Source organism: Nannospalax galili, unplaced genomic scaffold (genome assembly GCF_000622305.1).
Source record: "Nannospalax galili isolate Female #2095 unplaced genomic scaffold, S.galili_v1.0 scaffold960, whole genome shotgun sequence".
In the NCBI taxonomy this organism is placed as follows: domain Eukaryota; kingdom Metazoa; phylum Chordata; class Mammalia; order Rodentia; family Spalacidae; genus Nannospalax; species Nannospalax galili.
The window spans coordinates 1,006,534-1,021,205 of NW_008348313.1; the positions used below are offsets into that span (position 1 = coordinate 1,006,534).

General features: G+C 48.5%; 1 protein-coding gene across 10 annotated transcripts in view; it reads right to left on the reverse strand.

Moving 5' to 3' along the window:
• Plekha4 (pleckstrin homology domain containing A4) overlaps positions 1-14,672 on the reverse strand; it is a 40,279-nt gene that overhangs the window by 16,782 nt on the left and 8,825 nt on the right. For 8 of the 10 annotated variants that reach the window (XM_029569273.1, XM_029569274.1, XM_017801105.2 and 5 more), the window contains exons 4-13: positions 13,045-13,117; positions 12,863-12,963; positions 12,612-12,721; positions 11,041-11,256; positions 10,306-10,585; positions 8,310-8,384; positions 3,954-4,001; positions 3,753-3,833; positions 3,463-3,612; positions 835-933 (exon numbers count right to left, since the gene is read on the reverse strand). In XM_029569273.1, coding sequence (XP_029425133.1) covers positions 835-933; positions 3,463-3,612; positions 3,753-3,833; positions 3,954-4,001; positions 8,310-8,384; positions 10,306-10,585; positions 11,041-11,256; positions 12,612-12,721; positions 12,863-12,963; positions 13,045-13,117 — 1,233 coding nt within the window. The remainder of the gene's footprint in view (positions 1-834; positions 934-3,462; positions 3,613-3,752; positions 3,834-3,953; positions 4,002-8,309; positions 8,385-10,305; positions 10,586-11,040; positions 11,257-12,611; positions 12,722-12,862; positions 12,964-13,044; positions 13,118-14,672) is intronic. The other 2 variants (XM_017801106.2, XM_017801109.2) reach the window with 1 other exon arrangement.

Genomic DNA, 14,672 nt, shown 5'->3' on the forward strand with positions numbered 1-14,672 from the left:
AACTCCAGTTCCAGGGGAATCCGATGCCCTCTTCTGACCTCCATGGCATTGCATGACATGGGTATACTCATATACATGCAGGCAATACATTCATACACATAAAATAAAAATAATAAATAGAATATTAAAAAAAGAAAAAGATGATCACAAGTTCTATCTGTTCCGGGCTACATAACTCCAGGCAAGCTGTGACTACTCTGTGAGACCTTGTCTCAAAGCAAAGAGGAAGCCAGATGTTGTGATACATGTCATTAATCCCAGCACTTGGGAGGTGGAGGCAGGCAGATCTCAGTTCAAGGCTGACAGGTCTACATAGCAAGTTCCAGGCCAGCCAGTGCTACATAGTGAAACCTGGTCTCAAAAACACAAAATCAAAGCTAACAAACAAAAAGAGAGGAGTCTGGGGAAATGGCTCTGGTCATACAAGCAAAGCCAGACACAGTGGTACATGCTTGTAATCTCGGAGAGGCACAGATAGGTGGATCCTCAGGGCTCGGTAGCCAGCCAGCCTAACCTACCTGGCAAGTCCCAGACCAATAAGAGATCCTGTCTAAACAAACAAGGTGAGAGGTGTCCAAGGAATGATACCTGATGTTGTCCTTCCCATGTATGTGCACATGTACTGTCATACACATGCACCCATATACACAGAAACACATAGAAAGGGGAGAGAGAGGAGAGGGAGAGGGAGAGAGGGAGAGAGAGAGAGAGAGAGAGAGAGAGAGAGAGAGAGAGCAAGCAGAGGTATGGACTGGACAGGGCTGGTACATCAATAGAACCGGGTGGAACTTGGAGTCTTGGCTGTGGGGCTTGGGGCCCACGGTGAGGACATACCTGGGGAGACCCAAGGTGCAGCAGGTACTCCAGGGTCTCTCTTAAGGTGCCCAGCTCCTGCTCCAGGCCAGTGTATGTCTCCCAAACACTCTCTCGCTCCTGAGGAAGGGAGGGACACAGGTTAACATCCTGAACCACCACGTCTTTCCCCAGCTGAGTAGGAAGGGGAGCCTCTTCCTGGCACTCTCAGGCCACACAGACCTCAATTCCCACTGTCCTTTTTGCCTGACTCCTGGGAACCCCCAACTGCTAGTGTAGACACAAGCAAATCATGAATACATCCCTCAGGGCCATACAGCCTAAGATCTGATTGCTGTTGGTTCTGTGGTCTCCACAAGCACACTGTGGCACATGGGTGTATATACCCACATACACACTAATTATTTTTATTTCCTTTTTTTTTTTGTCTTTTTGAGGGTCTTCCTGTAGCCCCAGATGGCCTGGAATTTTCTATGTAGATCAGCTGGTCTCAAACTCACAGAGAGCCACCTTCTGCTTCCTGAGTGTAAAGGTGCGTACCACCATGTCCTGGCCACAGTTTATTTCTTTATGCACCGATTTCTTCTTTCTTTTCTTTTCTTTTCTTTTTTCTTTTCTTTTCTTCCTTCCTTCCTTCCTTCCTTCCTTCCTTCCTTCCTTCCTTCCTTCCTTCCTTCCTTCCACCTCATCCCCAGCATATGCCTGAGATGCCGTGAGATGCTAAGCACACAGCAGAGTGACAGGGTGACCCACCACTCCGTCCACTTCTGTGTAAGAATCCACAGCACCTGTGATAAAGAGGGCACGATGGAGAGTGCGTGCTCAACATTTTCCTTTCTCTTTTTTACTTTTTTTTTTTTTTCCTGTCTTTTTTGAGACAGGGTCTCCCTGTAGGCCAAGCTGACCTGGAACTCACTATGTAGACCAGGCTGGCCTCAAACTCACAGAGATCAGCCTGCCTCTGCCTCCCAAGTGCTGAGATTAAAGATGTGCCCCACCATGCCCAGCCGATTTCTTTTTTTAAAAAAAATATTTTATTTCCAGGACAGCTGGAGCTACAGGGAGGCCCTGTCTCAAAAAGACAAAAAAAATACTTTTATTTTTTATTTTATGTGTATGAATGTTATGCCTGCATGTGTGTTAGTGTACCTGTGTGGTGCAATGCACACAGTTGTCAGAAGAAGGCGTCGAATCCCCTGGAACTGGAGTTAAGGTTCATAGCCACCATCTGGGTGCTGGGAATCGAACCCGGATCCTCTGCAAGAGCAGCCAGTGAGTGCTCTTAACCACTGAGCCATTGCTCCAGCCCATGCATCGATTTCTTTACGTGTGTGTGTGTGTGTGTGTGCATGTGTATGTGTTTGTTTGTGCACATGCTCATGCAAACATGCCACAGCTCACAAGTGGAGAGGATAAATTATGGGAATTGGTTCTCTCTTTCCATCATGTAGGTTATAGGAATCAAACTCAGGTCCTAAGAATTAGTGACAAGCACCTTACCAGTTGAGCCATCTCATCAGCCCAACACACAAAATTAAAAAAAAAAAATCATCAGAGCTGGAGAGATGGCTCAGTGGTTAAGAGCACTGGCTGTTCTTGCAGAGGACCCAGGTTTGAGTCCCAGCACCCACACGGTGGCTAACAACCATCTGTAACTCCAGTTCTAGAGGACCAGACACCCTCCTCTGACTTCCACAGGCAACACGGGCAATGCAGGACACGGGTGCACTTACATACATGCAGGCAATACACTCATACACATAAAATTTAAAAAAAATTAAAAATAGAACATAAATCATTTATTTGGTTTCACTTTGCTGGGCATAGTATCACACACTTTTAATCTCAGCACTCAGGAGACAGAGGCAGGAGATCTCTCTTAAGTTTGAGGCTAGCTTTGCCCACACAGCAAGTTTCAGGTCAGTCAGCACTATGTAGTGAGACCTTGTCTCAAAACAAATTTTTTTAAGATTATGGGTTTAGGAGCTGGAGATGGCTCAGCAGTTAAGAGCACTGGCTGCTCTTGCAGAGGACCCAAGCCAAGCACCACCCACATGGGGGCTAAACAATTGTCTATAACTCCAGGGGACTCTGATGCCCTCTTCGGACCTCTATGGGTATTGCATAGCAGGGGTGCACTTACATACATGCAGGCAATGCACTCATACAACAAATAAATAAAATATTAAGAATGGGGCTGGTGAGATGGCTCAGTGGGTAAAGGCACTTTCTACCAAGCCTGATGATCTGAATTCAAGTCCCAAGACTCATATGGTGGAAGGAGCGAACTGACTCCCATAAGTTGTCCCCTGCCCTCCACACACAAAGTCACACATGTATACACACACACATACACACACACATATTAAACAATAAATAAATACAATTAAAAATATTAAAAATAAATAAATCCAGGCACACACCTTTAGCCACAGCACTTGGGAGGCAGAGGCAGGTGGATCTCTGTGAGTTCCAGGCCAGCCTGGTCTACATAGTGAGTTCCAGGCCAGCTGGGGCTACAGGGAGACCCTGTCTCAAAAAGACCAAAATATTAAAAATAAATAAATTAAAATAAATTGGGGATGGGTTGAATGCCTACGAACAACCTTCCTGTGGTCCCTGGGCCTCCTGTCCCTCCCAGATGCTGACCTGGGCCAGGTGACACAGAGTAGCCCTCACGCTGACCAGCCGGTCCTGCAGGAGGCGCTGGCGGCCCCAGGCCCTCCCAGGAGCCGCTGTCTCTCTGGGTGTCTGGCTTAGCTGCTGTCGGGTCAGCTCCAGGGCTGCCTCTAGCTGCTCCTGCAAAGAAAGAGACAGCAGTCAGACTTCCAAAGTCACTTCTGACCCAAGGATTGGAAAGTGCTCCCCAAGTCCTCCGGGTTCTAAGCATCTTGACTTTCACAGTCCGGAGGGAAGGCTGTCGCTGGGCCCTTCTTCACCTTCTCCTCCTGCCTCTTGTTCAGGTCCTCCTGCAGCTGCCTCAGGAGCCGGTCCTGTCCACATAGCTTGGTCAACAGAGTCTGAAGGCAGAGAAGGAGGTGTTTATGGACCTCACCTGGCTCTTTCCCTCCCTACTCGATCTAGAACCATCTCTCCTCAACCCTGGGAACGCCACACAGATTAGATCTGGGAGAACTTACATCTGTCTCCAAGCTCTGGTGGAAGGCTGAGTCCAGCGGGGGACCTGGCTGAGGAGAGAAGTCCAAGGTCAAGGAGAAAGGGTAGGTCCTTACTCTAACTCAGTGCTCGGCCAAGCCCTCTTTCCACAGACAGACACGCCAACAGAAAGCTGTCTCCTGGCTGACTTCCTTCCAAGTCTTAGCAAACACTAGGTACCAACTGCTGAATTCTTGGCTTTGGAAAAATTTCTATGGGGTTAGTTATCAAAAAGTCATAGAAAATGTAATTGATGGGGAAGGCTGACATACAACATGAAATGCTCAGCACATTTAAAACCTGCAAGCTGGGCATCCGGTGTACACTCATAATCCCAGCACTTGGGCCCAAGCAGGAGGACCAGAAGTTCAAGCTCAGGCTTGAGACTATTTTAAAAAAATTCAAGGGGCTGGACATGGTGGCACACGCTTTTAATCCAGCAGGCAGAAGCAGGTGGATCTCTGTGAGTTCAAGGCCAACCTGGTCTACACAGTGAGTTCCAGGCCAGGTGGGGCTACAGGGAGACCCTGTCTCAAAAAGACCAAAAAAATAAAAATTAAAAATAAAATTGAAAAAAAATCAAGGGGCTGAAGATATGGATCAGTGGTTAAGAGAGAGCAGTACTGTACTTTCAGAGAATCAGAGCTCAGTTGCCAGCACCTATATCAGGTGGTTCACATCCACCTGTAACTCCAGCTCCAGGGGGATCAAGTATCTCTGGTCTCCTAAGGCACCTACACTCACCTGCACATACCACTATCACCGCAACCACATATATGCGCACACAGACATAATTAAAATAATTTTTTTAATGTTTAAGATGGTAAATTTATTACATGCTTTTACCACAATAGGAAAACAATAATGCTGGGCCAGCAAGATGCAGCAAGATGAATGACCCGAGTTCTATCCCCGGGCCCCACAAAATGAATGGAACTCCTGCAAGTTGCCTTCTGACCTACATATGTGTATCCGGCGTGTGTGCACACAAAACAAATAGATGATAGATGATAATAGATAGATGATAGATAGATAGATAGATAGATGATAGATAGATAGATGATAGATAGATAGATAGATAGATAGATAGATAGATAGATAGATAAAATAATCTGGGCTGGGGAGATGGTTCAGTGGGTAAAGTTTCTGTCCTGAAAGCACAAGGCTCTGGGTTCAGATCCCTGGGCAGGCCTAGGAGCTAGTGCCTGTAATCCCAGCGTTCCTGTGGTGAGAAGGGAGGTGGAGAATCCAGGAAACTCGTGGGCCAGCCAGTCTGACAGAAGCAGTGGTGAACTGCAATAGCCCCATCTCAAAGAAGGCAGACGATGAGGAGGCCACCTAACGTTGTCCACTGACCTCCACATGGGTGCTGTGGTACTCACACACTCACGTTCTGACACATGAACTCACACATGTGAATGCACTCATGCATGGATACATGTAAATGCATGATCACACATGCATGAACTTACACACATACACACTTGAACACATATATACATACATTCATGCTCACACACATACATATACTCACACACACATACACACAAACATAAACAAGCACAGTCACACACGTACACACCCATGAAGACACACTCTTCCACATTCACACACACACACAATCACTCTTACACACACACACACACAGACACACACACACACACACATGATCACTCCTCCTGGAGGTCCCACAAGTGACATCCCTGCTTTGGGTGTTGTGATGACAGCTGCCTAGGTGCCTAGGTGAGTTTTCAGGGACTTGAAAGTCACTTCTGAGGAAAATACCAGCTCTTTGCTTGGGGACGCATATAAAGTCCTGACATCTCTCTTCACATGTCTGTGCCCTCCACCATCTTAACCTTTGGGACAGGCCCGCCTCAGATCTGCCAGTGAACATGCGCATCCCTTGTGTGGATCTTGATTGGGGACCCCTCCCCAACTCTGGTGGTGGTGGAGGGAGTTTTTCTCTGAGGTGAATTCCCCCAAGGTGTGACAAGTCACCCTGGGAAGCGACCCCCCCCCAAGGACTTCAGTATTGAGCTAACCTCTCTCTCCCCCACCGCAAGAATGTAGACACTGCCAAGCATGGTGGCCCACACCTGTCATCCCAGCCTTCAGGGGGTGGAGGCAGGAGGATCAGGTATTCAAGGTCATCCTCAGCTACACAGTGAGTTTGAGGCCAGCCTGGGCTACATGAGACCCTGTCCCTGAAGGTCCTCACCAGCTGCCACTGGGAGGGACTGAGGCCCTGCTGACATCACAACATCAGACCCTTACCTCCAGAGCAGTGTGAGAACAAATTTCGGGTGGTACCTTGTTCATTAGCCATGAGGAAACTAATTAGGTGTCTATTCAAGGACCCGGACTGCCTGGTCTCCTGTTGGCCCCTTGGCCAGGAGAAAAGGTCTCCGAAGGTCCGCACCCAAAACCCCAGTTCCTGGAAGGTCTCCATCTGTTCCCTGGATAGACATGAACCTTGCTCTATCATTCTCTCCCTCTCTCATTCTTTTCTGGAATCTGCTGTGATTCTCAACACCTCTGATTTGAGAAGCTTTTTTTCTTGTTGTTTTTGAGACAGGGTGTCACATAGCCCAGGCTAGCCGCAAACCTGCTGTGTAGTTGAGAATAACTCCCTCCTGCCCCCACCTCCCAGTGGCACTACAGGTGTGTGCCACTGGGCTGGCTGGCCAATTGCTTTTGTTCTTTGGTTTTGCCTTCTCCAACTTTTCTCTGTAACCTCTTTTGCTCAGCCTGTGGGAATACTGCTTTGTGGGATGAAGTATTACCTAGTTCTAGAGTCAAAACAAAAAGGGCCAGTCAGGTGGCTCAGTATGTAAAAGCGCTTGCTGTCCAAGCTTAGTGACCTGAGTTCAATCCCCAGAACCCATGAAAAGGTGGAAGGGAAGAGCTGACCCCACAAAGTTGTCTCTAGCCTTCGTATGTGTGTTGTGGCACACAGATAATAAAAACAATTTTTTAATTTTTATTTTATTATTTTTATTTTATGTGTATGCGTGTATTACCTGCATGTAGGTAAGTGCACCCATGTAGTACAATGCCTGCAGAGGTCAGAAGAGGTTGTCGGATCCCCTGGGACTGGATTGTGTGGGTGCTGGGAATCAAACCCAGGTCCTCTGCAAGAACAACCAGTGTTCTTAACCATTGACCAATCTCTCCAGTCCTAAAAATAATTTTTAAAAAACTAAAACCCGGGCTGGAGAAATGGCTCAGCAGTTAAGAACACTGACTGCTCTTGCAGAGGACCCAGGTTGGAGTCCCAGCACCCACATGGCAGCTAAAACCATCTGTAACTTCAGTTCCAGGGAGTAACACCCTCTTCTGACCTCCAAGGGTGCACTTACATACATGTAGGCAATATACTCATACACAGTAAAAATAAAAATAATAAATAAGCTGGGTCTGGTGGCTCACTCCTTTAATCCTAGTACTTGGGGGGCAGAGGCAGGCGGATCTCGGCAGGCAGATCTCTATGAGTTCAAGGTCAGCCTGGTCTATGGATCTCTATGAGTTCAAGGTCAGCCTAGTCTACGTAGGGAATACCAGGCCAGCTGGGGCTACAAGGAGACCCTGACTCAAAAAGAGCAAAAATAAATAAAATAATACTTTTTTTAATTGAAGCCATTTAGACAGTTAAACACCATGGTTGAAATTTTTTCCTTTACTTTTTCTTTCTTTTGTTTTTTTCTTTTTCCAGAGAGGGCCTCATATACCCCAAGCTGGCCTTGAACTTCTGTAGCCTAAGGATGACCTTGAGCTGATCCTCCTGCCTCCGCCTCTCTGGTGCTGGATTATATGTACCACCATACCCAAAGAGTTTATGTAGTATAGGGGATCAAGCCCAGGGCTTTCTGTATGCTTAGCAAGCACTCTATCACCTGAGCCATGTCCCTAGCCCCAAAATGTTGTCCTTCAACATAATTTCCTATGAAATCACACTAACGTCCTTATACAGGGGAAAGAGACACCTGACAAACACAACAGAAGATGCCCACCTGACAATGGGGTGATTCAAGACATGACAAGCCACACAAGCCACACTGGAGGCAAGAACAGAAGAGGAAAGTCATGGCCTGGAAGGGATGAAGCCCTGCTGAATCTCAACATCAAACCCTAGCCTCCAGGGCAGTGTGGAAACAAATTCCCGGAGTACCTTGTTCTATCTGCCATAGGAAACTAAAAAGTACCTAGCCAAAGACCTGGACTGTCTGGTTTCTGGAAGCTCCTTGGCCAGGAGATAACATTCCTTACAGCAAACAAAAACAAAAACAAAATACCAAGAGAGGGGCTCTGGTATATTTGAGGTGCCCTAAGATACATACCAACAAAACCATGGAGGCCCGGGTTCCGGGAGGTCTCGGGGGCAGCTGGAGATAGGTGGATGAACCAGAGGAGGCCTTGGAAGAAGAATGAATCAGAAATGCTTAGACACTGATATGTCAGGGGCTAGAGAGATGGCTCAGAGGTTAAGAGCACTGGCTGCTCTTGCAGAAGACTCAGGTTCAAATCTCAGCACCCACAAGGCAACTAACAACCCTTTGTAACTCCAGTTCCAGGAAATTCGACACCCTTTTCTGACCTCGGCATTGTACAACGTGGGCGCGCTTACACACATGCAGGTAATACACTCATACATATAAAATAAAAAATAACAAAATATTTATTTACAAAAAGAGTGTGTACTGTTCTTGCAGAGGACGAGTTGTGTTACCAGCACCCACGTGAGGCAGCTCACAGCAGCTCCTGAGGATCCCACACCCTCTTCTGATGCCCTCAGGCACCTGCATTCATGTGCACACACATAATTAAAACTAAAAATAAATCATGGGGCTAGAGAGATGGCTCAGGGGTTAAGAGTGTTTACTACTCTTACAGAGCACCAGAGTTCAGTTCCCAGTACCCACATAAGGCAGATCACAACCACCTGTAACCCCAGTTCCAGGGGATCTGACACCCTCTTCTGGCTCCCATAGGTGCCTGCTGGAGAGATGCTGGAGAGATGTTTCAGTGGTTTTAGAAAACTGGAGTTTGGTTTCCAGCACCCACATCTGGCAGCTCACAGCCACTTGCAATTCCAGTTCCAAGGGATTCCTACTGGCACCTGCACACACATAGTGCACACACACTCATGCAGGCACATACACATACACATACACATAAATAAAAGTGAATTTAAAAATCTTGCTGATGCTGGGCGTGGTGGCACACGTCTTTAATCCCAGCACTCAGGAGGCAGAGACAGGCAGATCTCTGTGAGTTCAAGGCCAGTCTGGTCTACATAGTGAGTTCCAGGTCAGCTGGAGCTACAGGGAGACCCTGTCTCAAAAAGACAAAAAAAAAAAAAAAAAATCTTGCTGGAGTAGGAGAATTACAAAGTTAAAGTCACCCTGGGTTACAAAGTAAGTTCAAAGAAGCCTTGGCAACTTGGTGTTAAGGTTCAGATAGCCTTGCCCCCTCACCAACAGGGTCCCAAGGACTTCTCATGCTCCGAAGAAAAGGGAACCGAACTGATAAGGGCCCTGGTCTTTGAAATCAAGAGAACCAGACTTTTCTCTACTGTTTGGCCAAACACAGCAGGCTTCTCTTTTGATCTCTAAAGAGAACAGGTTTTAACAGTCCGGCTCTCTCTCCACCCAACTTTTTTTTAAAAAAAAAACATCTTCCCGCCTTCTGCAGGAAGTAGAAGCCTCCCTTTAAAAAAAAAAGACCCCAGCTCACGACCCGGGGCAGATATTTTCCCTGCCTGGAAGGGAATCTGTCCCGTGTGTTCCTTTGCTAATAAACTCTGCTTTCTCCTGATCAACCCTATTCATCATTTGACAACTTTTTATCTATCACTTGGGAGACCCTGTCTCAAAATTAGATGTTAAAAAGAGGCCAGAGAGTGATTCAGTGATAGAGAACTTGCCTAGACTGTTAGGCATTGGGTTCAGGGCACATACACTTTCTCAGCTACAAAACAAACCAAAAAACACACGACCAAATATCAGGCGGCCATCTTGAAAAGATAAACTGGGACTCAAAGTACTTTGTCACAGTGTCTGCTACAATACCCATAACGCATAAGGATCAATCACACACACACACACACACACACACACACACACACACACACACACACACACACACACACACACACACACACACAAACCACAGAGTTCCTGAGGCCTGATAGCAGACTCTACTATCCTCCGCTAAGCTAGGAACTTGTGTGCGAACTACAATCCCCATGATGCCTAGGAGGCAGTGACTCGGTAGCAAGCCTAGAAAGCGAGCTCCCAAGCCTGATGGGAAATGTAGTTTTCTTTCTCCACTCACCTGTGTTCTGGGCTCCTGTCTCCAGGGCTGGGGGCTCCTGGGCGGCTGTCCCCCTCCAGCCTCATAGGAGAGTCCTCGGCGTGGAGTGGGGGTCCTGGAGAGAGTTTGTCTTTGGGGTACCCAATCCAGAGGAGGTCGGACATCGATGCGACTCAAGGGGGTGTGAGGTCGAGCAGGGAGTGAGATGTCTCCTGATGAGGGAGGGGGTCGCCGGGCAGGGGCGGAACGGGGACGGGGACGGCTCAGAGGGGAGGGAGGGTGAGAGAGGGGTTTGAATAGACTGTGGGAAGGAGAGAATTGGGAAACTGAGTCAGCCTGAGCCCCTGCCCCCAATGCATCGCACTACCCTAAGTCTCACTGGTCCTCTGAATGCAGATCACCAGTTGCTCTTGGTGACAGCTTTTCCTTAACTCTTACCCTCTTGCTGGATAGTATGTAAGCCACTGGAACTCCAACAACTCCCATCTACAAATGCAAAGTACTAAGCCCCGTCCTCAGCCATGATGCCCCGCCTCCTAGCAGTTCCAGACTCCGCCTTTCTCTTAGGCCACGCCCAACACCAGCCTTTCCTTAGGCCACGCCTCCAATCAACCCTGGCCCCGCCCCTCCATTGACTCTGCCCATAGGTCACACTTTCAACCACTCCCCTATCCTGGCCTTCCCTTAGGCCACGCCCCTAACCGGGTCCTGGCTCCGCCCCATCCACAGGTCACGCCCCAGCAGCTCTCTACTTACTCTGGGCTCCTGGTCCTCCCACTCAAGGTTCCAGACTGCAAGTCAGCTGTGGGGCTGGGAGTCAGCCGTCCATGTCTTCCACAACCTCTGGAGAGCCGAGCCACCTCTGGTGAATCTGATAAGTGCCTCTCTTCCTTTGTGCTCACCTCTGGGGGACCCCCGGGTCCACCAGGGCCTTCACCAGGCTGGGGACGTGCAGGTGACCTAGGTAGCCCACTAGTGAGTGGGCATAGGGAGAGGTATCATTCTTTTTCCCCTAACAAGCCACTGGGTCCATCCAAGACACAGGACCAAGTGCCCAGAGGTATGGGAATTGGGGCAGGCTGGGAATAAGCCCGAGATTTGGTTTGGGTTTTGTTTAGCTGGTTGATTGGTTTGGCTTTTTAAAATTTTATTTTTATTTTATATGCGTGAGTGTATTGCCTGCATGTATGTAAGTGTACCCGTGTCATGCAATACCCATGGAGGTCAGAAGAGGGCGTTGGATCCCCTGGAACCAGAGGTATAAATTTCTGTTAGTCACCATGTGAGTGCTGGGATTCTAATCAATCAGAGTCTTCTGCAAGAGTAGTCAGTGCTCTTAAGCACTAAGCCATCTCTCTGGCCAGTTTGGTATCTTGAGACAGGGTTTCTCTGTAGCCTAAGCAATGGACTCACTATGTGGACCAGGCTGGCCTCATCCCACAGAGATCTGACAACCTCTGCCTCCCAAATGCTGGATTAAAGGTGTGCACCACCAGGCTTGGCTCAAAACTGATTTTTTTTTTTAAGATGTAGATCAGACTGGCCTCGAACTCACAGAGATCTGCCTGCCTCTGCCTCCCAAATTCTGGGATTAAAGGTGTGTGCCACCATGCCCAGCCGAAACTCAATCTTTTGAAATTTTTTTGCTTGGCTGAGGCAGGAAGAGCCCAAGTTCAAGGCTAACCTAGACTCTGGGTTGCATAATGTTTGAGAACAACCTGGACTACTGTCTACCATATAGGAGGCCCTCAGTTTGATCCCCAGACCAAGTAAACTGAGTGTGGTCATGCATGCCTGTAATCCCAGCCTTTGGGAGGTGAAGGCAGGAAGATCAAAAATTCAAGTTCACAGGGCATGGTGGTGAACACCTATTATCCCAGCTCAGGAGGCAGAGGCAGACAGATCTCTTGGAATACTAGGCTAGCCTGGTTTACATAGTGAGTTCCAGGCCAGCTAGGGCTACATAGTGAGGCCCCGTCTCAAACAAAATAAAACAATAGTAAATATAGGTGGGGGGGCTGGCCTCAAAGCTGACTTTAGGGTTTATGGGGCCTGGGAGTGCACTGATGAAACTAATCAGAGACTGGGACTTTTTGCTAACTCTGCGGTGGAACAGAGGATGTCTATTGGATTCTGATTGGGGCTGGGTCTAAAGAAGGTAGTGGACATAAAGAGGCTGCCATGTGATGACTGGAGGAATTGAAGTTCCCTGGGGGCTTAGAAGGCAGAGTCACCTTAGCTAGAACTAGCTATGATGATTATTGATTGTTCAACATCTGGGGGAGGAGCTCAACGTGATCAGGGGTGTGACCTGGGCTTCCACTTACCTGTCATCTCCCTCAGCACGAGACGCCCGACCCAGAGCCCGTAGCCAACCCCTCAGGTCCTCCAGTGTGTCCGCAGCCAGGACATAGGTCCTCATTCCCGGGTGCTCCGCCTACAAGGGACAGAGGTTTCCCCAGAAGGACTCAAGGAGAAAGCATGGTAAGATCTCCTATCTCCAGTGGTGGGAACCCCAATGCATGCTCCCCTTGCATCCACACTCAGCACCTAGCCAAGCACCCACGGGTACACTTACTGTGAAGGTGAAGCGCCGGCCCCGGGGGGCCCCTGGCCCGTCAGGCCTGACACTGTAGCTGGGCAGTAGGACGCTACCCAGGACACTCTCCTCTCGGCTGTCTGCACATAGGGGTGGAGGTCAGGGGTCCATAAGGGGTCGGAGGGTGGGGAGGGGAGGGAAGGGCCTGCTGGGGCACTGACCCTTGTAGTAGAAGAGGCAATGGCCTGAGAGGACGAACCAACGGCGTTTCCACAGCCGAAGCCCCGAGCTGTCCTGGGAAGAGAGGTGAGGAAGAGGCTGAGCAGACAGAAAGGAGAGAGAGAGAGAGAGAGAGAGAGAGAGAGAGAGAGAGGAGAGACCTGAGGAGAGAGATATGGGGGGACAGAAATCCAGAGAGAGGGAGAGACAGAGGCAGAGAACCAGAGAGACCTGGGGAGAGAGATATGGGGGGCAGGAACCCAGAGAGAGAGAAAGAGAGACCCAGAGATACAGAGACACAGACAGAGACTCAGCAGAGAGAAACAGACCTAGAGAGAGAAAGAGAGAGAAAGATGAAGATCCAGAGACAAAGAGAAAGGCCAAAAGAGAGAGGACAGAGACCCAGAGAGAGACACACACACTGAGAGGGTGATAGAAACCCAGAGAGACAGGTGGGGACAGACTTTCAGAAAGGTTTGCTTGAGGTGGTATACTACCGGGGCTTTATTTATATACAGGGACTAGGTCTAAGCACTCAAAGCCTAAGACATAAACAGGAGGAACACAGGGCTAAGCCAGGGTCCCAGTCATGTGTCTTCGTAACTCCACCAACACCCAACAGTCTGTCCAAAGTTTAGGCTTTTTGTTTTTGTATTTGATTGTTTTGAGACAGGTCTCCTGTGGCCCCAGCTGGCCTCAAACTCACTCTGTTGCCAAGGAAGGTCTTGAATTTCTGATCCTTCTACCTCCTGAGTGCTAGGGTCACAGGTATGTATGCACTAACACACCTGGTTTATGTGATGCTAGGCAAACATTTTACTCACTGAGCTACATTCCCAGCCCAGTGTTTTGGTTTGGGTTGATTTTGATTTATTTGTGTATGTGTATGCGCACACACGTGCCTGTCAGGATAGCTTTCTGGAATCATCTCTCCTTCCACCATGGGGCTTGGTGCCAAGCACCTTTACCCAGAATCCATCTTCCCAGGCTGGTTTTAGTTTTGTGAGACAAAGTCTCATGTAACTCAGTCTTGCTTCAAACTCACTATGTTGCCAAAGCTGACCTGGAACTCCTGATCCTCCTGCCTCCACCTCTTGGGTGCTGGAATTACAGGCCTTGTTGACCATTTACTTGTTTACTAATACATTGGTCATCCCGTTCCACCCTGATGATCTTGACATAGATATTAGTTTACCCTTTTTGCATGATATGTGCTCAGGGGCCATGAATACTAAAATGTTCAAGGCTTTACTCGGGGAATGAACGATTCGGGCATGGGTGGAGGAATGAATGAATGAAACAATGACAGGTCAAGGTCAGAGCAGCAGGAAACAGCACAGTGGGGATGTTAGGGAGACAGTAAGCATCAGCACCCAGTGTTAGGGTTCCAAACAGCAGCAGCTTCCCCCCTCCCCAACAGGGACCTACAGACTTTGGAGCCTGAAAAAGGGAACTTAGCTGATAAGAACCTTGACCTTTGAAGTCAAGAGAAACAAACTCTGCTGAGAAGCAGCCTGCCTTTCCTCTGACCTCCAAAGATAAGATAAGCAGATTTCCTCTTATCTTAAGAGGGAAAAAGTAAACACTTCCAGACCCTAATCCTACCTGCTTTTCCTGCTTCCCCCTCCCT